Source organism: Nicrophorus vespilloides, unplaced genomic scaffold (genome assembly GCF_001412225.1).
Source record: "Nicrophorus vespilloides isolate i.1.1-1 unplaced genomic scaffold, Nicve_v1.0, whole genome shotgun sequence".
NCBI classification, from domain to species: Eukaryota; Metazoa; Arthropoda; class Insecta; order Coleoptera; family Silphidae; genus Nicrophorus; species Nicrophorus vespilloides.
In genome coordinates this window covers 435260-463213 of record NW_017097317.1, presented here as the reverse complement: position 1 = coordinate 463213, position 27954 = coordinate 435260, and the positions used below count along the sequence as shown (strand labels likewise).

General features: G+C 34.7%; 1 protein-coding gene and 1 long non-coding RNA gene across 3 annotated transcripts; both read right to left on the bottom strand.

Annotated features, from left to right (window-relative positions):
* Positions 1-543: 543 nt before the first annotated feature.
* Positions 544-2723, bottom strand: LOC108559777. Its single transcript, XR_001890945.1, has 4 exons — positions 2530-2723; positions 2229-2317; positions 1918-2038; positions 544-874 (listed from the first exon to the last, which is right to left on the bottom strand). It is a non-coding gene; the product is annotated as an uncharacterized LOC108559777 (long non-coding RNA).
* A 3665-nt stretch (positions 2724-6388) lies between these two features.
* LOC108559789 (kinesin-like protein KIF13B) lies at positions 6389-26738 on the bottom strand. Of its 2 annotated transcripts, XM_017917139.1 has the most exons (24): positions 26344-26738; positions 25828-25918; positions 23536-23699; positions 14557-14825; positions 14243-14490; positions 13855-14182; positions 13537-13797; positions 13228-13480; positions 12407-13170; positions 11491-12349; positions 11251-11433; positions 10998-11189; positions 10649-10942; positions 10453-10595; positions 10362-10382; positions 10144-10297; positions 9603-9617; positions 8666-8740; positions 8341-8492; positions 8048-8284; positions 7644-7992; positions 6955-7143; positions 6731-6901; positions 6389-6666 (listed from the first exon to the last, which is right to left on the bottom strand). In XM_017917139.1, the coding sequence occupies exons 1-24, from the start codon at positions 26396-26398 to the stop codon at positions 6587-6589; spliced, it is 5547 nt and encodes a 1848-aa protein (XP_017772628.1). In that variant the 5' UTR covers positions 26399-26738; the 3' UTR covers positions 6389-6586. The 2 variants fall into 2 exon arrangements, with proteins under 2 accessions (XP_017772628.1, XP_017772629.1); XM_017917140.1 differs by lacking the exons at positions 9603-9617; positions 10362-10382.
* Between the last annotated feature and the right edge of the window lie 1216 nt (positions 26739-27954).

The following is a 27954-nucleotide window of genomic DNA, read 5'->3' as shown; positions in this document are numbered from 1 at the left end:
AATATATATGTTCATATATATATTTATATACGTAATAATGTATTAAATTAATTAGGCCATATTCGAAGCAATTAATATTACACCGCTTAAAGCTATATCTGTATTTTGCAAGGAAAATCATTTCCCTTATGATAAACTACTTTTGTAATTTTCCGCGATTATTAGTTTAAACACTTTAAATTATATCGAAAAATGGTAAATGGTAAAACCATGATACCTTTTCCGTTAAGGCTATTCGGTAGCGCCCTTTTCAAATAAGAGTTTCTAAACAAATGTAAAACTGTTAAGTAACACATAACGAACAACACATATATACAACATTTTGTAGTGTTAACGATGATGAGACTATTAAAACACTGTACACAATGTGAGGCATGCAACGAACAGAGAATACGTTATCTTCTAAACAAATGAATTTCTGACGCGAAAACGACCCTGGGCGTTTTGGTTCTGGTTATGCCCAGCGCTCCTGATATCCAACTGCGGGTTCGATCGCAAATATACCAGTAGTGAACAATGTGAGAGCTACCCGCAGCCCAGAACGATTAAGGTATACATCATTACTGTTTTGAACGAGTGTTACTAAATCTAAACATATTTCGTACTTATCCTTAAAGTTACGTTTGGAACATTGCCACCTGGGTGCGTTACGTTATTTTGATGTGCTGACGAACCATTCCTGGAGCACCTTGAACATCAGGAACTGCACGATTCGGTCCGCGGGATCCGTCTTCACTCCTCCATCTTTGCCTCTGCTGTCTCCACCACCTGCTAGACCTCTTCCTCCTCCACCTCGATCCAATCTCTTTATCTTTGATGTCATTCTTGCTTGCATCTCCTTGGCTGTCATTAATTATTTTATATAATAACACATCTATAAACATAAATAAACAAACGAGATAAATATAATAACACAGTTCACAAGTTCAATAATATTTTTTATTTTATTATTGATGTGAATAAAAAAAATATGTTTTTACTGTTACAATAAATATTCCGGAATAAACGTTGCTTAAGTTTTCATATAAAAAAGTGATTGCTTCATATAATTATGGTAGTATACTAATTTTATTTGAAAATATAATTAACAATTAATTAAATAGTATTACAGAATTACAGTATTGATTTTAAACCGATGTATTGTCATGCCACGTGAATTAATTAAATAGGTAGTATAGATTTTCTATTTATATGTACATGGTTTGTCATTAAATTTGTACAGAGTAGACAACAACATATCAAGTATATGTCGAAATATCAATAAAATATTTCCTAAAAAGTTTGATTATGGCTTCAGTTAATTATCATAAAATTTAATAAACAAATTACTAAAAGTTTTCCAAATTGATATGTCTAAAATGAATGAAAATCATCCTTGCAATAAAATGAACCACCCTAATAAAATTCGCATTTGGTATTGACAAAATTGATTTTCGATTCCAAATGTTGCTAATTGGTATAAGTCACACAACAAACAAAATACTGCTCACCTATCCAAGTACGCACGCGAACTGTATTGCTTAACTATAGTTGTAAAACAACTATATCAAACATGAATGACGATGTGACTATTGTTTGAGCACTTATAAATATTGCTAATCAAATGAGATTTTATTGTGGCTCGAGGGAGCGGTGAGAACTTGTTGACGCACCAGCTCTGATGCTGCTGATAAAGTGCGCAACAACGCGATTGATTATTACGTTCTTTAGGTCCAATATCGGAATGCATATGAATGCGTTTTCCGGTAGCTGTCATCTTTTATGCATTGTTGCACGAGATATCGATCCGCCTAGGAATGCTGTGCCCGGACTACGATTCGTCCATTTTTGGACGAATTCATTATATGATCGGAAGCAGCGTAATATCCTCCGGAAGGTCACCCTCGTAATTGCATCAATTTTCATCAAGAAACTTACCCGCACAACCTGATCCGGTGATCTACTTGAAGCCCAAGATGGCAATGTGCAGCTTGTACACATTCATCCAGATGGAATGGTTGAACAGGATCTTATCCTTCGTCTTGATCTCCAGACATTTCTGTAAACATCAATGTAGATTATAGAGCTTGTATATGGTGAATTTGGATCTATTGCAATTATTAATTAATCATCCATTCATAAAGAAAAATAACTGTATTAAATCAAGAAGCAATAGACATGCATCGATTAATAAATTTGGGAAATGCATTCAAGGACCTGACCTACACCTAAGCGTTACGTGTTATTACCATTATCAAGCCCTTGAACCCTCTCGTACCAGCGTTCTTTTCATCCATCTTTGCGACACCTACTTACATAATCGAACTAGAATATATTCCTATAACAATAATTAAAGTTAAACGTCTTTTAAATAATTATTGTAATTTTCGACTATTCTAATAAAAAAAAAATCATAATCATCAAAATCCTACAAAACTAAAATATTTGGGGTAATTGCTGTTAACCAGATTTATTAAATCTGGATGCATCTCCCAAACGCGATCACGTAAGCAGAATAGAGCGAAAAAAAGTACAATATATTGTCCATACCTCCTATGGACCTTCTTGTAGCACTAAATCACTGGTCAGATAGATCACTATCCTAATCCTGTAGGGATTAGGAGTAGTTACAGATGGAAAAGCTTGTACGTGTTTTATTGGGACGACGATGAGTTGTATAAATTGCGTACCTTTCGATCACAAGCTTACTGCACGAATGGGGTAACCACCCTTGATATCGATCGCCCTGCACAGATAGCCCAGATGGAGCTTCGAACGACAAATTACCGGGGTTCGAAAAGAAAAGTGCAAAAAAACAACAAATATTTGAGTCGCAGTTGCAGATCCATGCATTTACGAATTCAAAATTAATTTTCTAATAAAACTTAATAACTTTTTACTCGGTTTGGTCGAATAAGCCAAAGAAATTTGAATCTTGTTTATACTATTACACAATGTTGCGTTAGGCGCGCTGAAAAGGCGCTAAATTTAATTTGTTTTCTCGCTGAAGCTGAAATATCCTAGAGTCATTTATTTCATAACAAAAATGACTTTTATGGGGTCGCGTTATGATCAGACATATTTGATCAACAAAGTCTTAAAGTTTAATGACAGCTATAAAGTCTATTTCTAATGGATTTTATTACATGCATGTGGATTTCATGGAAATCCTGAACTGAACGCCATTTTACTTTTCACGTCCGGAAAATAATTAATGTTCTTTTTATTAGCCGCTATTAAGTTCAATACTGATTTTCGCTCCACTTTCTACATATTTATTTTCCTGTAAAATAAGTTCCTCTAAAATTAGCCCTTACAGAATTAAAATAGTTTCTTTTTTATATGAAATTATTGTATTTTTTTTTAAATTTATTAAAGAAAGCTACAATTCAACTTTAATATCTATCAATATTTGCAGATTTGTTAATTCTTCTTGAATAGATCGAGATTAAGATTGTTACGCCATTCAAAGTTTTTAAACTTTTTTTTATATATTTTTAAAATACGCTTAATAAAGAAGTTAACTGCAGATAATTTAGATATTGTATATAATACTTAGGATAAAGAAAATGTAAAACCTAATTCAAAAGCAATGATTAATGTTAAAGAACAAAATACTTCTAAAAGTACACAGTGGACAATCACAAAATCTTATTAAAAATTCTCAACGAAGTATTTTTTTTGTATTCCATATATATTTACATAGATTTCACTTTGTATATATATATACCTATCCTAATATATAAAAATTAAATAAATGAATTAAAGTGAGGTTCCCAGGATGAAAGTGAATATACAAACCTCTGTAGCATCAGATTTTCCTAAAATTTGTTGTATCTATGTTTGGTAAGGTTTAATAAAAAACATTTGTAAGTTTTAAATATTATCATTTCATATTTTATTACTTAAAACACTTATATACTATTGACTACAAATACATCATTAGAAGTAAGATTTACTTGGAATAAACTATGGATAAACAAAAGAAAAAAATGTTAGAATCCATGAAATATTCGTATATTCAATAAATCATTTAAAATCAATCAATTGTTAATGTAAATATTTTGAATTATTTTGTTTCTTTCATGAAGAATATAAATATTAATTTTTTAAACGCAGAAAAGTCTTTGGAAGGTAAAAAGGGAAATAAAAGCAAATAGTTGATGCAATGATACTTATATTATTGAAATATCATACAATTTATATATATTTTTTTTTCATTCATGTATATATATATTTTTTAGGTCATCCTACAGAACATACATAAAATTCCATAGTATTGCTATTCGAAACAGAAACGAAAGCGCGGAAGAGAATTCCGTTTTGCCACATTCTAATAACTTTCAGAAACAAAATGCCACCGCAAATGGTTTGCTGAATGCACATGTAAAATACACATAGAAATTGGAGAAGGAGGAGCAGTAAACGTCTAATGTTTATTAAAAATTGCATGCAGTGTTAACAGGCTACCGAATTGGGAAACGGAACTAACTAATCTAGGAGATGTGTCGAATATATATTTTTTTTTTGCAAATGTAACGAAGAACTATACACCGCATTACGATAGATAGGGGGATAGATGAGAACAAGAGCAAGCAATGAAAGATCAAAAGAGTTATTTACACGAAATAATGTACACGTGGATTATGCAGTTTATTTTTTTTTATCTCTAGCCAATTACCACAGATTCAAATTTCTTGATGTTATATTTTTTTTATACATTATAATTGGTTTATAAGTACCAGGTAAGTGCAATCTATTATTTTTGTTTTTCAATCAAATTTCGTTTCGAATTCTTAACACGACAAGCCAATTTTAGTTTACATTTCCAAAAACAAAATATATTAAAATAAACGATTCCAAACACAATCGTTTTTTGTTGTGCTTCGATTTTGGAAATCATAAAATAGGTGATACTATACAATATATATTTATCGATAACAGATATCATATGTATATATATATATATAATTTTAAATATTTTTTTTACACGGTTAGAACTACATTGATTATTGAATTCTTTTGGACAGAGATTGTTGTTTTTTTTAATATATTTGTGGACAGTTATAGGACAGTGTTTTTTCTTGTTAATTTGCACGATTCTTACTTTGTGCCAAAAACCATGAAAGTTCGCGAAATGAGCAATACGTTGATGTTTGGACTAGACATTATTGCGTTTCTCTAAGTAGACAAATACCGTCTAATTTTATATATTTATTTAATTTTTTTTTTCAAAAAATCTTTGAAGCACCAAATAATGTAGATTTCAAAAACTAAGTCAAAACGTAAAGGAATGTAATTATTATCTAGCAAAAGCGATAGTTTCGTCACTGGCGGGGTTTTAGGAGCGGACAGTGTTGGGGGAGGGAAGGTTTTCTTAGATATATATACCTTTTTTTTTCTTCTTCTTTTCTTTATACACGTTAAAAGCGAGGAAAGAGAAACCTAAACCCTAAAGTCACTAAATCATCATCGTTATGTTTTTTTACCTACGTGATTTTTAACCTACACACATAAATATTTATTTATCACCATAAGCTATGCTATTTATTATATATATATACACATATATACTCATTTATATATGTATATATACATATGTATATGTGTTTCACCTGGTTGGTGTCTAGTCTATTAAAAAAATATGACCCATTCATTCTTTAGCCAGAAAGATAGTACATAGCATATTGTTACTTTCATATATAGTATGTATATAACTAACACTTAAAATAATTTAAAATTAACACAATGTACAAAAAAAAAATTAATAATAATAAACGTTCCAAAAAGTTAAATTATCACAGAAAATATATACAGGGTGTCCAGCACAGTTACGGTTTGATTATTTTGATCAGAAGTGTAAAAAACAAAACTATATATATATATACCAGCGAAACCAACAGCAAACGGAATCATCACGTTATCTTTATCATATTCCTTTTTAAATACATTTATTTTAACTGCGACGGAAACCTTGTATACTCATATATGTATATATATATATTATATTTCAAATAACCTTTAATAATCTCGTTAATAGGTTTAGCGCAAGGTACAGTAAGCGTCTCGCACGGAATTATCTGCGGATTAATAATTCGGAGAGCTTCTCTTTCTTTAATACTTGGACAGTTATCAGGTAGCATTGATTATATAAAAATAACAGTAGTTATGACAGCTTGGAATGTGCCGGAGAAAAAATGCAACGTGTTTACACCACCAAATATTTTTGTTTTTGTTTGTTGAAACAACTACAAACCTTACTCTTTCTCTCTTACGTTTTTCTTTATAGTTTTGTTTTTGAATTCTCGTTTTATTGTTTTGTTGTATGTTCAATCTTCAATTATTATTATTTTGTTTTTCATTCATCGCAAAATAAACAAAAAAGAATAATTAAAAAAAATCAAGTCAATTTCTTTAAATACTTTTTTCCTATGTCTCATATAGAACTTATATGGACGGCACAACTAATATACAAAAGTGATTTTTAAAAAGGGTGGTTTTACATGGAGGGGACTAGTTTTTTTTAAACCTTATTCATTAAATGTTTTCTTTTCTTTTGTGAAAAGTCATTTTCCTTTTCGTTTTTTTGGGGTTTTGGGGAGGGCATTTATTTTGCTTTTGGGCTCGGGCGAGTTCCCACGTTGTTGAGGCCATCGCCTCTGGATCTAGAACGTGGGATCGTGTCACCTGTGGAAGAAGAACCTTTTTGTACTAAATTCGATGGATGGCTTTAGGGATGTTGTGCACTTACTTTTACTTGAAGCGCATTTGCTGTGATTGGAATTGGCAAGTGCTTCTGCCTTGTAGATACGCATTGCGCGACCTCTGCGATCCATGATTAGTTTGTCAGCCCTCACGAACATCCCGTGCTTCGGGCGACAAGAGAAATACTTGACGCCTTGCACAGTACCATCATTTTTACCTAAATCGATAACGCTTAGTCAGGTTTCTTCAGACGGTACCTAATTGACATACCTTTAGGTGCATCCAGTTCCACGCCGATCCAGATTCCACTAGAGAATTCCGTTTCACCCATAAAAGCGACAACTCCGGAAAAATTATAAGGACGAATTAGTACGCTTTCACCTAGCACAACCCATTCTGGCACAGGGACATCGGCTAGTTTGTTGAGATCGGGACGGGAACCATAATTATCACTTTCGTCTAAAAATGTTATTGTTACAGAAAAAGCTCCCAATCCATGCTTCTCATAAATAGTAGCATTATTAGAAAGATTTATTTAGGATTATAAAAAGCAAAATTTGGGACATACATCAAGAATAATGCAAAACAACATATACAATGATAAACCAATAAAGAATAAGGATTAAAATAGGAGTAAGCAAAAAATAATTCAAATTGCATTCGAGACAGGATCTTTGGATGGAAAAAATATTGGATAAAACAAAACCTTGTAAAATAATGATAAGTTGGTAGATTTAGATAGATGCATCAGAAATAATATATGCGTGCATTAAAAACAAGAGTGACAAAAAAGTTCTAGTAAAACTACATAATAAAATTAGATAAAAACAAAAAGCAAACCATTAGGATATTAACTTCTTCAATAAAAAACAAAATATGAAGATAGTAAATTGTAAATACTACTAGGTTATTGGTCTACTGTTTATGAACATAATTTGATAGGGATAACATATGATTACCTTCTAGTCTATCCATTGAACTGTCGATGCCATCATCATGGGTCAAAAGTTTATGTTCTAGGTTTTGAGCGGTTTTGCTTTCGGAATTATGTGGACGGCTTTGTGGGAACGAAGCTCTTTGGTGGATGGTGTTTTGAGGTTTGGAATTAGAGGAATTCTTCTTGCGGCGGACAACTTTGCCCGGCGAAAGATTGGTTTTGACAATACCTTCGGATGGTGAATCCGACAGCTCGGTTTTATCCAACGTCTGCGAAATCACTGTTGAAGTAATACCATTCATCATTGCATCATTGTCGCCATAGTCGGACTTGTTAGGTTCGTACATCACTTTCATGTAATCTGTAAGAAACTGAAAAGATATGCATAGATTATTGATAATCAAATTGAGTGCATGAAAAAAATACTCGTTCATTAGTGTTTTCTCTGAATTCCAGGTGCTTCTCTTTATCTGGAGTTTCATCTATACTAATACTTCTTAAAGACATCGAGTCTTCACTGGACAAGTTTGTGGAGGAGACGGCCTGTGAGCCATATCCACTAGAATTTGTTGAAGGTGTTCCTGTCTTCGGAGCTAATTCCACGAGGGAATCCAAAGTTCTCGATGTAGACATCCTCTTGGTATGCTGCGATTTACCTTGTGACTGGAGTGCAACATATTAATTTATGCCTAATCTATCTTGAATATATTCGGTCTTACATAAAAGTCTGATTTCATATCGTCTTCCATTTTATATTTATCATTTTCTATCTCGTCGACGATCAAATCCAAGGAATGTTTTCTTGCCATAGGCATTTGTTCCTCGTGCAAGGTAGTCATTTTGAACAACATTTTTGGATTAGCTGGCGAAACTAGAATATTAATATGTTGTAAGAAAACCAAAGAAAACGAAATCTGCTACATTTAATAAAAGTAAATAATTAAAAAATAAAAGTACACCACTATTCTAAGAAATTAAAAGAAAATAAACCCAAAAAAATAAAATAAAAATACATCGAACGATATAAATATATATTTGACATACATTTGGACACTCCAGACGGTTGTTGCAACCGAAGCGAATTCAAATTCAAGTTGAGATTTAAGAAAGTTGGCCGAGCTGCAATTTTAAGAAAAGTTATAAGTGCCAAGGATGAGGCGCTTCTTAACTGGGTTCGGCAAATCCTGATGTTGGTATAGAGGTTGAATGATTATCGGGTTTTGCACACAAGAATTGGTTGCGCTAAAGTCAAAGAGACTTAAGTGCTTCGTACTGACATTTAAACAGAACATGCAAAATAAATGCCAATTATATTATACTCTATGGTATTCCGACCTGTCTCAGATTCGTACGAGTTTTTGATCTCTTTGAAGCTACCATGCCACAATGCTTGTACTCTCGTAACAGTCAAACCAAAGAAAAAAGAAAATAAAGAACTAAGTAACGACATCAATTCTTTTCATTTACTACAAACCAATTTTCCAAGGCATGTACTATTCTAATACGCAACAGTCTCTGTGACTTTATTACATCAATATTTGTTATCACATGGATGATGACCATCGACGGTTTTGATGGCTTTGTAGAACATCGTTGATGGTGACAAATTTGGTGAGCAAATCATACGTAACATGCGTATACTCAGCATCCCCTCTTCTACATGATACTACGAACTACAGTTTCGAACAAAAACAATTTTCCAACACCAATTTTTGAACGACATGAGCAAGATGAATATGGGCCAAGTTGTTTTTGTTCTATGAGATACGAACATACTTTTGAGATATATGAGTGACATGATGAAACGGAAAACAAAACCAATCTCAAAATCTATGTTTGGTACGATTTGGAGGTAAATTTCTTTTAGTACTAAAGCATTCGGTCAATCGTATTCCCTTATAGTTATCACAAGTAACAGTCAATGAACGTTAAGTTTTTTCCACCTAGTGCAGTCTTAGTATGCAAGCCTCCATTGTTTTACCTGACAGAATGGAGCCTTGTGGGTTGCAGAAAAAAGTTCAAAAAAAGGAAATTAGTCAAGCATATGTTTCAACATTGACTCTAAGAAACAAAAAAAATAAAAACAAAAGTAAGTTTCATTTTTTTCAAGTAATAGTTGACTTCCTAAAAAGAAAATGATAGTAAGAGGAACGAGAAAATGCAAAAGAGTTTAGCGAAACTTTCAAATGCAATGATAATGAAAGATAGTTGAAAATAGAAAAGGAGATATATATATATGTAGTGCTGCATAAAAGTGCAACAGCTTCCTAAATTATCGTTTATAAAATAATTTGTTGTTGATTCCATTGCAGTGAACGCTTGGAATTGTGAGGCTAAACATTACTGGTCACAAAAATAAACCAAAGCATACTATGCTATGGCATTGCAAGTTAACTATATCTGGCAAGATCAATAAAATTTGCCAACTATTATTTTGAAACTATTTAAAAGTGATCTAGGCCTAGATAAGTTCTAACCCAAAAATGAAATCAACTTAAGTGAAATTGGGATGAATAACTTACCAAGTCCAAATGGTTTCGATGGAGATACCTCGGACTCTTTTCCAAAGCAGCTTCTGGACCGGTTTGGAGTAGAACCAAACTCGCTGTTAAGATCGCTGACGCTCTCCGACCTCGACATGTTCAACGATTCGGTGCTCATATCCAATCTCATCAACTGTAGGAATAATAAAATGAACGCATTAATACAATTAAGGATTTTATGCAAAGTGTTAACATACCCCGTTCTTCGTCTCCAAAGCCTTTTTAGTAAGCATTGAAGAGTGAAATGTTAGTAAGAAATAATATAGTTTATATTAATATAAAGCATACCTGTGAGAAGTTTGGAACTGAAGCCGTTTTCCTCATTAAAGGTTGTCCATTGGCTTGTAGAAGTTCTTTAACTGCGACACTTTGGCGCAATCGGTCCAAAGAAAGGATACTTTCCACAGCACTAACTCCTCGAGTGTACTTTTCTGTAATTACAATAACCAAATAGAAGATGCATATTTCAAATTTAAGTATTTACCAATATAAGTTTCTCCATCAACGAAGAAAGTATCTTCACCAGAGGCAGCAAGTTGCGCCAAAGATTCACGATCCTCCAGTTCTTCGCTAGCTTTAGGTATATTAGAAACAACTTCGTAAGTTACACCGCATTGGGTGATCACATCTGATCGCACAATTTTACGTTTAATTCTGTCTGTAATGCTTTGTCTCTTGTATATATTCAAAGCCAAACGCTTCCTGAGCACCAAATCCATAGGTGCCGGATGCGACAGCCTTACCGTTGTTCTCAAAATCAAGTACACACGATCGTTTGCTGCAAGTAGGTAATTAATAAATTATACCCGAGATTATTAGGCAATCCAACTCACGCTCAGTGACCTTATTCAAATTCACGCTGTCATGAATAGATGAATCCCAAGAAGAAACGGCGCATACATCTTTCTCAAGATGTTGCAAAATCTGGAGACTGTAAAATTTATTACCAATCTCCTTGGGTAAAATTGAATTAACACCAGTTATAGAAACTTCCTCTCCCGACGGATTTGTCGACAAATCATCAGCTAACAAATAAAATGAACATTTATATATTTATTTCAGAGAAAAACTAATATATGTAATTACCGTTAAGATCTAAGAACAGGACTGGTACATATGGCTCCATTCCAGCCGGTGGAGTCCAAACTGCAGGTGCTCCTGGAATACCTGAACCAGGATTTGGCACCAATACAGCATTCCTCTCTTCAGTCAAATTGACCCATTGATCCACCAAACTTTGTTCTCTTTCGATATCCTGCTCAGTTTTATCTAAAAATAAATTTAATAAGTAATTACATATTATTATAATTACGTATGTTAATATACCTGGTTTGTCAATTAACTTCTTCATTTGTTGGTCCAAATATTGTCGTCGTCTCATTAATGCGTCGCTCCACTTCTCTCTCAACACAGTTAAATCTTCCTCTTGGTACGAGTCCAGAGCTTTCTGCAATCGACTACGTACTAGCACGCTTCCAACTTCTATTTTAACGATGGATTGGCATATAATTGGTAATGTTCCAGAGTTCTGTACTGGCCTGACTCTCACTTGTATCCTTCGCTGCTGGCCTTGCCTTAGCTGATAAACACCGCCAGTTGCATTGTCATTCTTATAGCTAACTTCAACGGGAGTGTACTCTCCCAAGTCGTTCAACTCCTGAATTTCTACCCAGAGTTCTATTTTCCTAGTTAGTTCAGACCAACGGTCAGCTAGAGACCTGGCTTTGGCTAATTGCTGTTGCTCTACCTCCCAGCCAGGTTTTGTACGTGAGAATCCTGCACTTCGATGACCCCACACCTCGATGGATAGAGCGCCTTCTGCGCAATGTTCCAAAAACTCATCGGTGAGAGAAATATTAAACTCCTGTTCGTGTTTGAACTTGAAGGTTCCTTTGATAGATTCCTTCTGAGTAGATATTACATTGTTTTGACTACTGTCACTTGTATTCTGGTTTTCGTTAGTTGGGATAACGATGTAGTCAGGATGATTCCAGAAGGTGTATTGGCAAAAAACGAAATGTGACAAAGATAGAGGCAAACCAGATGCTTGTTTTATAGCGACGCGACATGTAATTTGTTGTGGACCGCTGTCCTCGTCCTCGTGACTGGTTTCCGAAGAACTATCAGAGGCGGCTTCGCAAATCCGGTCTCTTGGCAACACTCCAGAAACGCGACTCAATTCAACCTAAAAACGATCAAATTTAATTTGGTCTTTTATGTACTTATTAGGGAATTCAATTACTTGTAATCTCCCAGTAACTTCGCCTTGTTGACTGATAATTGGTGTGTGGTAATCTAAACGAACTTCGTCGAATAAACATTCCAAAAATATATTTGCAACGCCGATGAGGTTATGATTTTCTTGTGATTCATAAAAAGGATCCAACTTGGAATCTATCTGCTCTTTGATGTCGATGCCCTTGTCCTGCCTCTCGTCGTACAAGTCTCTCATATCGATTAATTTGTTTTCCAACTTATCCATACTCCAAACTTGACTAGCGACGTTGCTGCGCTTCACTAGGATTGCTGGCTCGCTAACAAAAGAGCCCTTCTTTCTGTTCGGGCTTAAATTAGCTGGAGGTATTTGCAAAGTAACACTGAATTTAGTGTGCTGTCCCATTTCCTCCGCCAAGGTGTTAGCCTCTTGTACCAAAGAATTGGCTTTCAGGATGTCAGTTTTTAGTTGACCTATGCTTCTCTTAAACATCTCATCGACACGCATTTGAGTAGTCGGTGTGCATGGATTGGTTTTGAATCTTAACGGATCATAGGAATAAGGTGGATAAGGTGTGGTTGGTGACATAATACTTCTTAGCTGTTGAAATTGCCTCTCGTACTCCTGTCTCTGAGTTTCAAGCGCGACTTTCTTATCTTCCTCGTGTTGTCTTTCCATGCGTGCTATTGCAGCTTGAAGAGGATCATTGCTTAGTTCGTTTAGCATAAGCTCATCACGTGCGAAATTGTAATCAATATTTTGTGCAGGTGTTTGTGGCTCAGACGTCGATACTGAAATACATCTCAACATATTACTATGCTAAATATAATTATTTGCAAAGCACTTACAAATTGATCTCGGACAATTGACGCGGAAGAAATGATGGTTGCCCCAAACGATTCGATCGCCGTTCTTGAGTGGCGTCTTAGTTGAAACTTGAGATCCATTAATGTAGGAACGAGCATTGGCAAGGGGTTCAAGAAAGAGACATCCATCTTCAATGGTGATGACGCAGTGCTCTGGTTGGATTCCTAATCCAGATAATTGGATATCTGGTTCGTCACCTATCAAATTACTTTTAGCACCAACTACCGTTCTTTCCTGCAATCATGTTATCAAATAAATAATCTATGATCAATTGAAAATCGACATATTACTTTTAAGTAATACACCAGCAATTCGTTGAGGCAAGGATCGGCGTTCAAATTAACTAAATAGAACTTGTTCTTTTCAACTTTGATGCCAGAATCCTGTATGCTGATTCCCATCTTCTCCAAAGTCTGCTGCCGTTCGTTCTGTATACGCTCAGTTTTCACGAGTTTCTCCTCCCACGTCTGTGACATTTCTTTGTATAACTTTTCGCTTTCGTTGAGCTTTTTGTGAATGTCGTGCTTTTGAATCTCACCAACAGGTGAACCCTAGAAAAAACATAGTTGTAGAATGCAAGAAGTAGCTGCTATGGTGATCAACTTTACAGTAGCGTGCTTGAGCATTTCTTTTAGTGCTTCAACTTCTTGTCGCAACTCCCTGATGATCCTTGCGTTCGGATCCTCGTTGATGACTGCGTGATTGACGATGCGTTTGGCGCGATCTGCGTAACGCAAGGTGGACAAAGTTTCTTCGTAGTTATCAGCTGCCGGTGAGATGGTTGCAACCATAACCGTTTTACTATTACCACCTAAATTATCTTTTAACAACCATGTTAATACAGAATCTCGATATGGCACAAATTTGTCTTTGTTTTTATTCCCTGAAGACTGATCTGCCAATTTCGATATGACTAGACCCAAAGTTGTTAACGATCTGGAAATGAAGTCGTGCAACTACCGTGGCGTTGATACTATTGTATTATCGTTGGCTTACTTGTTTATATTGGAGCCCTCCTTCAATCGATCGCCCACTGCTCCAGTTTTCACAGCCCTTTCCGACCCAGCAAGATCCACCAAAGACATCCGGCTCTGTTTCTCACCGGAAACACCGCTCTTTACGTCAGTCAACGTTTGCGAGAGGATCACGGTGAAGACGGCATGGGACCTCGACGACTCACTGTTCATATTCGTGGCAGCTACCGTCCGCGACTTATTTCCTTCGGCCATCAAATTATCGACATCCTGAAAGATTAATTAGTTCAAAATAAAATCAATGGCTCGTCCCTGACTCATTTGTTATTAACGCACTTGAAATGATGTTACGGCCAGCTGGGATAGGCCGTCCACGTAGGGCCCCAGGACGTTGTGCTCACGGACTTTCAGCGATTGCTTGTTCGTCTTCGGGTCCAGCAGATCGTGCACTTTCTCGTTGTATATCTCCATGTAGCTCACTTCAACTTTGTAGCTAAGCTCTGAGCTCTGCTGTTTGGCGATGGTCTCAAACAACGAATCGCATAATCTAGGAATAATGCCTTTGTTATCTTGGGCTCCCATCATCGTGTACGACTTTCCAGAACCTGCGGATAGCACGATGGACTGGTATTAGTAGGTCGCACGAAACCATAAACAGGTTGTAAATTTTCGGAAATAGCCCATGACCGCAGGAAATCCGATAATCCTTGCATGTCCAGCAACATGTCTAAGTTTTTCTTTTCTTATCTTATCGCGAATGTACAGGAAAAGACTTTGTATCGATTATTCCATCAACTCCTCGATTTAATTAGCAGCGAAACGCGATTGCCATTTAAAGTTTACGACCTGATATTTTATTCAGACGTTACTGCCTTCCAGGCAATTAATATTTCTTCCAATTGGATTGATTGCATTGGAAAACGTTGAAAATTCAATAAAACTTGATTACTAAATCCAATCAACCAACATCAATTTATGACCCATTAAAAGCACAATAAAAATAATTTAAACAATATTATATTATCCAAATTCTAAATGTACTGTAAAAAAACTGACAACAAAACAACAATTACGGAAATAATGAAAATGGCAAAGTGCAGCTTATTTCTTGCAATACATATAATTGATGACTCAACAGAATTATTCCCACCGACGTAAAATAAACACACACATAAGTTATTAATTTACTAATTGCATCGTAAATACTATGCATTTAATTTATTTGTATGTTTCCCAAAGTAAATAGCTATGACATTTCAAATAAATTGACTTAAAGATAAGATAAATTACCTGATTTCCCGAATTGTCATCAGGTCATTGTAATAATTACCAGGTTTTATTTGACAAACACACTGTTGTTTCAACATGAACAACATATGTTACTTATTATCCCCAATGGATACTTATACAAATTGACACAAGATCTGATCAAAGCGTAATCATATTGACTTCCTAAAACGAAATTTCTAGATTTTTTTTAACAAAAAAGAATTCAGTTTAAAAGTTTTTTTAAATCGTTGTAATAAGAGTAAAATACTTGTAAATTAATAAAAAAAACGTGATGTAACTTTATTGTGGTACAAAAAAAAGAAAATAGTTATATGTTTTATATTGATGGAGTCTGGTAGAATTAATTACATCATAGCAAAATGGGATTTGTAATTCAGGATTTATTAGATCACCAAGATTAAGGTAATAATGAAGTCATCAACAATGTGCACGTTTCAAACTAGGATTTGATCCTTCGAAAGAGAAATGTAAAGGTTAAGTATCTCTATTTTCCTGTAGCCGTGATGGAAGTCCTTGGCCAAGAGTAAACGTGTTAGGAAATTCAAGTGTTTGAAGTCCGAATCCCAACCCTGCTCGACGCCAATCCTATTGCATATATATAGTAGATTTTTATCCTTTCGCGAGAAATTCACAAGAAAAAAAATTTCATGGACATAACATATTTGCTTTTCACTTTTCACAGATCAAATATCTAGCATTTAACACATGCAGCGTTTGAATTCGTGTTAATTAAAGACCCATGTTTTGTGTCAACATTGTGCTTTTTTATTCCCTACGACACGTGCGAAGTTTAATGTATAACTTAATAACGGTGCAATTACGAAGAACAAACATCTTATTTAGTTAATAATGCATGAATTATTTCTTTGAGCTTTTATGCTGTTGCTGCTGCAAGAAATCCATTTACTCAAACTTCTTTTTTTACAACTGTGACATGCAATTTCCTATCCATAATATTTTTTAATGTAAACAAATAATTTAAAGTTTCGTTCAAAGTGATTACAAATAGAGGAAAAAGTGAATTATTGGAAATAATAAACTAGAATTTGTGACTAATCACTTCCATTGATTATTGATTTTATGATCATTGATACTTAATTTCTTTTTTTTTGGGAGTTAAACAACGTACAAGTTAATAATAAATCGTTTATTAACTAGTTCTATACTAAATGATGCAAACGCACCGTCGGACTTTAAATGGGTCAGCATTGATAATTGATATTCAATCTACTTCATTGTTATTTAATTTTGAATGGCGCAATCGATTTTCCTGTCAAAACGTACATTTGCTAATTCATGTCGCTAATCACATTACTTCGACCATACACAAAGCCTTCACGATTTTATTGGCACGACTATTAGTTTGGAATTTGTATAGCAATTCTCTAGAATCTACTATTATTATTGTCACAAAAATGATCTTTGCAGATCAAACCTTATGTTAATAAATATACATCATCCATTACATTTAGAAAGCATTGATTTGTTATAATATTCAATTAGATTGAGCATATTTATTTTAAAGTTAACGTTTTGTCGTTTCTCTCAAAGGAGAACATACCTGTTTATACACTATTACTAACTATTACTTAAACATACAAATTTCCAAAGGTTACTTGATTATTGGCTTAGCACCACGGTACATCAAAAGGAAAACGTTCCACAAAGAAATAATTTAAGTAAGTATAATTTACTTCGTTCAAAGAGAAAATTATGATTTAATAATTACAAAGTAATCCTTCAAACCTTTTGTATAAGCAAAAAGCTTCAGAATAAACGAACGAAAATTAAACTTTTTAATCATAAAGTTTTTCAGTATTAAAAATTATTTATTTATTTAACTATCAACTAAGTTCATTGGATAACAAAGGAAGAACAAGTAATTTTAAGTTAATAGTTATGAGATACTCTACAAGATACATAAAATAAACTATCGGGATAATTAAAAAATAGCAATGGTTTTATCTTTTAACATGACGATATAATTAGTATATGTAGTTATTGAGTAATTTATAAAACGTGGATAGAATAAATTTTTTATTGGTATTGCATAACAGCAATTGTATAAACAATTCTACAAGTATTAGGTTATTCTAGACATTTTTATTAGATTTTAGAAAAAAATTAAAAACAGCTCTGAAAAACTCAATTAATTTAAAAAAAAAATATTTTCATTTTATATACTTTGCCAAAATGTCTAAGTATTATTTTTTTACAAATAAAAGGTATTAAGAGACATTCTGTAGAATACCAATACATTTTATAATTATGACTACTTTTGAATGTAAATGTTACGTAAGAGATAGAAGGGACATATTAAATTGAATGATACTCATATTAGATCTCCAAGGAGACCCATTTTCTGTGCACAATAGAAGTACTCTTTTATTCATCAATTTGGATGTAACAGTTGCAGGTTCAAATTCATCATTTTGAACGAATGTAATCTCAATCCGCAATTGAAAATGTACATGTAATAACATCCAATGCCATTTCAATATCGGTTACGCTCATTGAGGAAAGCGCATATCATTATTGGAGTTTTATCAATACGGTTCGTAGCGATCAATGGTATTCCTAGAAATTTAATCTCACAATCTGAAAAGCATTCATTAATCCAAATCGAGTTTAACGATTCGATTAGGTTGAAGAGTATTTAAAAAAAAACAAGTTGTTTAGCTTATTGGGTTTTTTTGCATCCGCTCATCCTCGGATATGAGCAATAGAGATGCAATTGAATGCAAATCGCGTTTGCAATGAGTGAATCATTGAAAAATTCTGATTGCAAATCGTCGTCATGCGAAGCGATAAGTGCATTTTATAGCCTGTGTAAAACTCGAAAACAACGGCTATAACTTTCTAATAACGAAACAACGGTTTTAAGCAAGAGCGAGAGAGGCAGAGGAACGAAATAATAATAGTACAAAAAAAATATATATGTATATATAACAACACAAGAACCTCATTAATGTTATACAATCCAATACTGTGTTTTTTTCTTCTTCGCAGTTTTTGTTATTATTGCTGCTTCGAGTGAAATCCGCGGAGTGTTGCGAAGTAGAGGAAGCAATTAATCGGGTTTTCCATATAAAGAGAGTATCCTCGGTTTGTTTCCTCTATAACTCATATTGCTTTCGCCTTTGTAGAAAGTCGGATGAATGCAAATCGGACTCGTGATCATGGAACCTTTCATCTTCTTCTCCGTAGATATTCAGACATTCGATTCGATAAAAAAAAGAAGAAGACAAGCGGAGAAGAGACATATTGATCCTGCCCCGACAATTACAACTGTCAACAATCCGGTTACGCAATCCTCTGCGTTGCCCAATTCCGACGTTTTGCCTCGCGTCGTGGGCTTTCACCGATTTCCAAATGTGTCCTCTGTTTTATTCAGGACGAATTTATTTATTTTTTTATCGCGCTATCCATCCTCCGTCAACGATTCGGATACGTGCTCCCACGGAAACCGAAATGAAAACCAACCCCTTCAACCAAACCCCGAGTTTGGGCATTCCCGTATTCGCTTTATTAAATTTCATGGCGAAGGGATCCGACCTTAATTATTCTTCAATCGATAATACACCTATCAACGATATATATATATATATAGATATACATACACCAAACTTTTTTTTTTGTATTGATCACCAATTCTGGCACAAAGCCGCATAACAAGGTCTAGGTATTATTCACCTAAATAGGACACACCTGTTTTGTACATGAAACTCCAACCTTTCGGATTTTGGAGATCTAAAAAAATTGGTTATAATAGCAATTGCGTTTATCTTGATCGGCCCTTTGAACGATAACCGAACACAAATTGCCAGTCATTACGTAACTAGCGTGCTGGGTATCAAATTTTAAAAAAAGAAGTCCAACGTCATATACAGTTCAGAGGATTCAAGGTCACGTTTTCAGGACAATTTAGAAGTAGCGCAAATGATTGAATATTGACGACCTTCAATCCCACAGCTCTATTTATTAATTATTTATGTGTATAGTTGTTTATTTGAGAACGTTGTACGGTTGTACAAAGTTTTAAAACACCTTTGCTAATTGAATCATCAATTATGAAGCCAATTTTGTCATGTCTGTTAGAAAATAAGTATACGACAACGATGTGATTGATTTCAAAATGTTAACATTTATAAAGTTTGCTAGTAAACAAACCAATTTATCGATCAATTACTTTGTACGAATAATTCCATCTGTAAAACTACTATCAAATTTGTTATTAGCAAATATCTAATATCCTATTCAAGTATGAAATACTTCTATCAATAAAGTATTTTACTTCAAATTCACTGATTATTATTTCATTATTTGTAAACATTTGATTGTAGAAACAATATTTCTTGAAGAAATAGGACTTCTTAATGCAAAGCATATGTTACTTATGAAGTAGAACACTTTTTCTTTAAATTGTCTATCTGAATTTCTAACGCAATTTCTAAATGCTTGTAATAATTTGCTATAAACTCAAAGACAGAAAATCTAAAGATTCAGTTAATTACATTCAAACCCTATTAGCTGATTCATTCATAAAAAAAATATAATTTTAAGATGATAATAATGATAGTTTTATCTTCTTGGATTTCTTATACTATAGTACATTGCTGCATCGCCAACAATGGAAGGTATTTGGTGATTCATGTGTTATTGAAAGTAACTTCTCACCTGAATATTCGGTGAATATATTTATAATTAAAAAATAACATAGGTATTGATATTTCGCTTAATTAGCACGACTTTTGACGCAATACGTATTTGTTTGCTTAATGACCATAACTGTTTATTTTGGGATAATTGGATTATGGATTCGATTGGATAAGTAATATGTCGGGTACAAAGTAAATATGGGAAGCTATATTAATTTGGCATCGAGAATTGATTAAATACAAATATGTGATTCCGCGAATGTTTTGTCAATAGGGATGATGAAAAAAAACGATGTTGTTTTGCAAGTATTTATTTGAATTGCAGTCGAGTGAATAGTGACGATACCGTTCTAACTGAGGTTTAAGTGGGATCGACCTACTTAGTGGAGGCTTACGAGTAGATCAACAAATGCAATGAGCATACATTCAATACAATACTCATGCACTTTATTGGATCAAAGCTCTTTGTTTCCCGTCTCTAATTGCATTGCATTATCGTTCCGACTCAGTTTCATGCAATTTGCTCCTTTTGTACAATGATTCACAAACTTGAAATATTGTTCAAGGCTTTTCTACGCGACAGCAAATCACCTATTAGCAGGTAAAAGTAAACAGGTTTTTTTTGTTCGTTTTGTTGTTTTCATCTTTCGCTGTTGCTTCTCCTCTCGCAACGTATTCACTCCTTCTACTTTATTATTAACACCATCATCATAGCTATTAGCATCAACGCCGCCTGTAAATTAATTAAGGGTGCAAACTAAAATAAAAAGAGGTGAAAGGTGGGCGCGGCGCACGCGAGCGGCACCCGCGACATGCGACATTAGGGGATGGAACACCGAAATTAAACACCGCACCAGAGGGGTGCGTTATTTAAACCTATTAAGGTATAACTTTAGAACCTGAACCTGATGACTCATCCGTGTGTCCCATTTACGCAAACAATTCGCTTCTGAATTATGTAACTCCAGATAACGAAAAAAAACCTCAAATATATAATTATGATCGATCGATTCGGGCTAGATAACGTCGTCAATGTTTACATTAAGCGACATATTTTTTGGGTCATAGTTTTTTTTTTCACACTTCAGTTTCATAACTAATCGCAATCGAACGCAATACAAAACCTGTATGTTTGATAATAGCTTAAAAACTTACACTTTTTTACGTAACCTTGCATCGTGATAACAATTCGTTTGGTCGTTTCTAGGTCAACTCAAAATCGATGAATATTTCTCTTCTACTAATTATCTCGCTAAGTCCCTGAACATACCGCATAATAGATTAGCTACAAGTAAATTGGAAACTGTCATTTCACACACATATATTTTTTTATGCAGAGTATCATTTTAATGAAAGGATATTCATTCACAATTGAATTTCATAACTATTGTTGGACTCGCTGAGCTCGTACTTTACAAAGAACTATACATAAAGCAAGCGAGTTATTCCATTAATTAGATTTTACGTTGAAATGGTAATATCTGCGTGTATCTTCCAATATTGATCGCAGCAGCGTGATAAAACCTTGGGTGGGTCGAGAGGGAGACAGCATTAATTTGACTTTTCGGATCCGAGCCTTGTCGACGGATTTCGAGCCCGAAAAGGTTTCCTTTGGCATAGAAAGGGCCGGAGGGATAATCTGCGGCACTGCGTGAGCTCTCTATTCAGTGTATGGACATGAAATTCACTGGTTTTTGCCGTGCACATTGAGGATTCAGAGTGAAAAAAAATATAGAACAGAAAACTCCAGAAAGCACTTCAATATATTTAGATTTAATGTACCGAGACGTCTTATTTTATACCCTGCATCAAATGAAATTTCGACACGCTGCAAATGTAGCAAAATCTTAAACAAGTCTTTTTCTTTTGTTACTGTGTAGTTAAAACCAACAACTTTACTAGCAAAAAAAAACGAAGTCAGTAATAAATATATATGTCGTCATTAAAGTTTATAATATCCTTATTATATGTAATACCTTGGTATTTCATGAAATCAGCAGTTAATTTATGAAATATTTATATTATCTTATACATTACATAATTATTATATAAAATAATACTGACTATAATGAGTTAAATAACTAGTTGAAGTATGACAATTAATCTCGTTTTTTTTTTAGAATTTAGAAACAACAAATTAAATATAAAATATATACAAATGTGTGTTTGTTCATTATCCTTATTTGTCGTTTTTATCGAAATGTTATTAAATTACTTGAAATAACAAACATAAAGAGTCCTTGGGGAGTGGAAAACACCGCCTGGAGGTCTCGCAAGAAGTTCAAGAAACTATCGATCTATTGAGCTGATTAAATGTATTGCTTTCAGTAAAGGTGCTGCCAGAAGATCATAGTTCAACTGGAATTGAATCATGTCAGCTCTATTCCGGCATGGTGATTGGGCAAATATAATACATGAATCTTGAAACATCTTAATAATTTGCAAACGCTTTTTCTTCATTTTCAAAGAAAAATAGTGCATTTTACGAAACTAAATGTAACTTCGTTTTAGCATCATTAACGCGATAAGCGTCACGCAATAATAAGAACTATTGCAAAAACTAATTGCAACACCGTGCAGCCAGTATACAGTTACGTACAATTATGGTGATTTAAGTACTTTTTTGTAATCACAGCGTTCATTGTTTCTTATTCAAAGCAAATTTTAGTTGAAGATCTTTAGAATTCAACTCTTTGAACATGCCTAGTGGGGCATTATTATAATTTTCTAAAAAATATCCAGGAAAGAGAAAATTAAAAGGTACTTTAATTTGGTTGGTATGTCAAGGGATGAATTTTGATAGGCCATACCAACCGATGTTGATTCAGTTGACGAAGTTTTGTATATTATAAATCGGAAATTTTTAATTGTATTTTTAAAATCAAAAGAAATTAAATAAGTTGAAGCTAGAATGAATTTATTTCAAAGTAAATGAATTTGTAAATCTAACTGTACCATGAGAAACGTGTTTAACTAGTAGTAATTAAAAGTATAAATAATTATTACAGTCACATTGGAATTGGTTATTGCGAAAAGTTGAAATATAAGTAAGAAAAAAACAAAATCAATGTACATTGTTCTGCAAGGTTGAAAACGTGAACGGTCGGTACAGCGAGATGTTTCGTAATAATTTCAACGGTTTGGAAAACGGAACAATCATTAAAGCGTGTAAATCTATTGTTGTTCGTACGGAGTTTCAGGAGCGATAGCATTTAAACAAGGGGACAAATATCTGGCGATTGCAATGCTAAACGAAACTTATTAACAATGCTTCTCGAGTGAATGCCGGATAATTGAATGAAACGATACCAAGAACGGAAAGCCTATCGAGATGGAAATGGGTCATAGCACGTCTGTACATCCTTACCCGTTTGTCCGTATGCGAAGATGCAGGCGTTATAACCTTGGAACGCATTGTCCAAGATATCGCGTCCCAAGCAGTCGAAAACGACTTCCTGGGATGCAAACTTGTCGGAGCTGGCATCGACCGAGTAGAAACAGTGATCGAAGGCGAACGTTTTTGGCTGCTTCCTGTAAATAAGAAAACAAATCAATATTCAACACCGCTAATGATCTTTAATTAGGCGGCGTGTTAATTAGTCAAACGGCGTGCGTTATTGATTCGAGCACAGGCGGAATACGTAAATGCTTGCGCGTGGGTGGGATGTTATGGGGGAAAGATGGAAGGAAGCTAGGGAGGAGGTATAGGGCGACCCGAAAAGGAATTGGGGAAGGTTTTATGATGCCGGGAATTATTTCAGCCTCAATTCGGGATTAAAACAGTTCCTGGTTTTCCTCATCTTTCCTTTCTTCTACATTTGCTTATTACGTTCCATTCTCTGTCCGCATCTTTTTCATCCACTTTGGCAGCGCGAAGGGAATGTATTGATATTTTAGAAGCTTCCACCTGGCTTTTCTAAATGGAATTTACCCGGCGTACAAATAGGGCTCCAGTTCTATTTTCCATAATGGAAATAAGGAATGACTTGTTTATAGCCTCGGCCCTTGGCATTTCCATAAAGAAAGACCCCTTTTCCGCAGCGCAGTTTTCGCGAATCGAATTCATAATAGGCGGTTTATTAACTGGGACAGGTAACAATCGATGACATCATCCAATTCAATTCTACCATTATTTCTCTCTCGTACGTACATAAAACTCGCTATCCATAACTACTCTTCGTCTCTCACCTTTCTGCTTCTTGCCGACCAACTTAATTTACATAAAGACCTCATGCCCAGAATGCTACCTGACTCATTCGACTTATTTATAGAGGCTTTGCCGAAACTCCTTTGTACATACCCCCTGACGAATCTACAAACTCCGCACGTTCAAGAGTAAAGAGAGACAGAGAAAGGGAGACGAAATTGAAACGCCGATAAGATAAAGTGTTCAAACATTCGACTTATCTACCCCTTTTTTTACACTCCCCCGAAAAGTGTTTAACCGCAAAATCAATACTGCCGGTGTGTTTTTGTTCTCGTACTTCAACTTTAGAAAGTTTCTAGAACCGATTCAATTACGAACGGTGATTTTATATAATATGCATGCACAACTAGTTGGTTTTGGAGATGTTCCGACCCTTGGGAAATCCGTAGTAAAGTGTATCAGCGCAATTACCAGGGACAATTCCGGGGATGAAATTTAATTAAAAGGCACGAATCCCCACAAAAATAGAACGCATCCCCTTCGTGAAATCTATTTTTAGAGGAATCTCTAGGAACTCGCTCTTGTAACGGTCCGTGGTGAAATCACGGCTATTTTAGTGCGCAGCGGAGGAAGGAGAAGAAAAGTGTAGAACACAAAAAAACAGGTTTCTTTTGGTTAAAATGCTTATTACAAAATAAAAATATTAGAGTGATATAATAGTTGTTGAGAAACCGGTTCTGGCGAAATGCGATTGCGGAAATGTAGAAAGCGAAAGAAAGGCCTTTTGGCACTGCTATTTGTGAAGAAGGAACAAAGAAGGAAGAATTGAAGCCGGTGCAATGATTTACGAGGTAGCCGCATGTAGCCCGCAGGTAGTTCATCACCTCAAATGAACAGTTAAGGGTTACGTGCCCTAAAGGCCCATCGAATCAATACGCCTGATTGCTGCTATGGGACTGAAAATTCGAACAAAAAATAAATAAAGATTGAAATAAAACCGAGCATAATATCAACGCAAAAGCAGATATCTCCCACTATCGTAACCTTCGGTATATTTCGCTTCCTAAAGATAGGGAGTCCTGGGAGTGAACTCTGCGATTTATACAATCCACATATTGGAAACGAAATCACTTTCCCTTGCTCGCATTCGAAACACGTGCTTGTGACAGTAATCGGAGATAATCGTTATAATTCATATTTTTTACACTTCGTCCATTGGTCATCCAATTGAAATATTGTCTGTTTCACGTGACGGAATTAATTATTGTTTTCAAGTCTCGCTCTATTTAACGTTCAATTTCTTGGTGTCGAAACGATCGCGTTGCGACGTATATCGAATCCGGTTGGGGCAATCGCACCCGAAGCAAATGTTTGGGGAAGGATTGAAAGTGCGTGCCATATAGTCCATGCCATGTAAATAAATAAGGGTAACTTGTACGGACTAATGGTCGTTTCGGGAATTGCTATCCCATGTGCATAGTTGAATCCTAGCTAGCTGAACAGATTCCTCACCTATCATTCTTCTCCAAAGTATTGGTCGCCTGGTGGAGGACCGTCTGTTGCTTGTCCATCTCGACGACACAGGGAGTCGCAAGTTCATTTTCTGAAACAGAATAAAAAAGGAGATAAATCCTCACCCGCGCGACCGGTAGAAGAAAAGGACCTGTTATAAAGTTCTTCTTTTGTTTCTACTCAGGTCTCTTCTTTTTGTTCTTTTTCATGCGAACCTGTAGCATTAGGAGACTATTTGCCTCTCAGAACTAGATCGTAATCGAGATAAGGTAGCGCGATAAGATTAAAAAGAATTAATTACCACGCCTAATTCGTTCTAATTAACAAAAGTCTATCTTTTAAATAACTCATCAATGTCAAATCTACAATGTAAATATTTAGCACACCACGTATGAACTGGTTACGTATGTTTTTGTGTATATATATTTTTTTTATATCTACTAGACTACTTGAAATTGTCTGTGTATGTACTAAGTATTATTGTTGAATGTTAATGTTTGATATATAGTTCTTTACCTCTGCGATTGAAAGGACGAACCCTCACAGCAACCTTAATTTTATCCGTCGACATGATTCCGACGTTTATTTATTATACTCTTCTTCCCCAAACTTTTCACCAAAACAAGTAACATACACTTGAATAATAATCGCACGTCTTGCTCTTCCACGGTTCGCTTTCTTTATTTACTAGTATGCAACATCACTTATCCATTTTCGAACATAATAACATCAAAGTCACAGCACTTCACTTATCTCGCGAACACCACACACTACATGCGCCATACTTTCGCCATATTCGAGAGCAAGTGCAGTGCATATTGGTTATTGCGCCGTGACGGCTACAAATTCCTATCCCACTGCGCAAACTGCCGTCAGTACTATTAACGCCGACACTAGATTTCTACACAAACAGGCCAAACCGAATCCTGGGTCGGACACCCATCGATCGTTGCACCCATGGCGCCCCCGCACGACATACTTTCACATTTACCAAAACATCGATCACCAGATGTACTCCTTCGCAGACATCAGTCATCAGGTACTACCCACAGATGGCATCACGCTGTTAGATAGCTTCCTCAGCGGTATCAAAATTGTTGACCTGATCCGCAACCTCTCACATATCATAGGTCAATAATTTGCACGATGGCTTACAAAATTCCAACGCTTGTCCTCTTAATTAGTACTCTGGACAGAATAATTGGAGATGAATAACGATGTGTTCACGAGCGACTGTTGAGGGATATTTTCTAAATTGAACAAATTGTTATTAATTTTTAACCAAAGAAATGTGATATTTTAGGTGTAATTGTGGATGTTATTTAATGAAGAAAGCAGAGAGAAAAAAACGCAAAAAAAAACATAGAAATTATGAAATTATTTATTAAACTTTAAAAAGAATATACTTGATAATAATCAAGTATATTCTGATTGTATAATCTCGACAGTGTCTTTTATTATTATAAATTTCTACAATAACGTTTTTATGGTAGTCGGGATTTCGATATAGTCGGGATTTTGATTGTCGTGATTATGGTAATCGGGATTTCGATATAGTCGGGATTTTGACATAGTCGGGATTTCAAGCGTCATGATTTAAATACAGCCGGGGCAGCCAGGATTTCGATACACTCGGGATTTCGAACGTCGGGATTTCAATAGACGGTCTTTCGGTCGTCGGGCTTGCAATATAGACCCGATAAATTCATATATATTATTAAATTTCAATTTACTTTTTTTAAAGAATAATTCTTTAGCTTTCGTTTGCTATAAAATACGTTAGTTTTGGTCAATTAATAAGAATTATAGCAGCTATAATCTTATATTTACGATTATTTGAATGTACGTATATTCAAGATCAACAGTCATTCCTAATATTCTTCTGAGAGCTAATTTTTAAGTACAGGCCATTTTCGAAGACATTTAGTCAGCTGTCATTTGAGAAATACCAAAATTTGTTAATCAATTATGATGACACCATTGCAGCTACAAATTAACATTTATGCTCATTTTAATCATCGTATATTCAAGATCTACATCCATATATAAAATTCTTCTGGGAGCTCATTTTTACGAAAATGCAGGCCATTATCTAAATCTTTGTTTTCCTACTTGTTTATCAAAGTT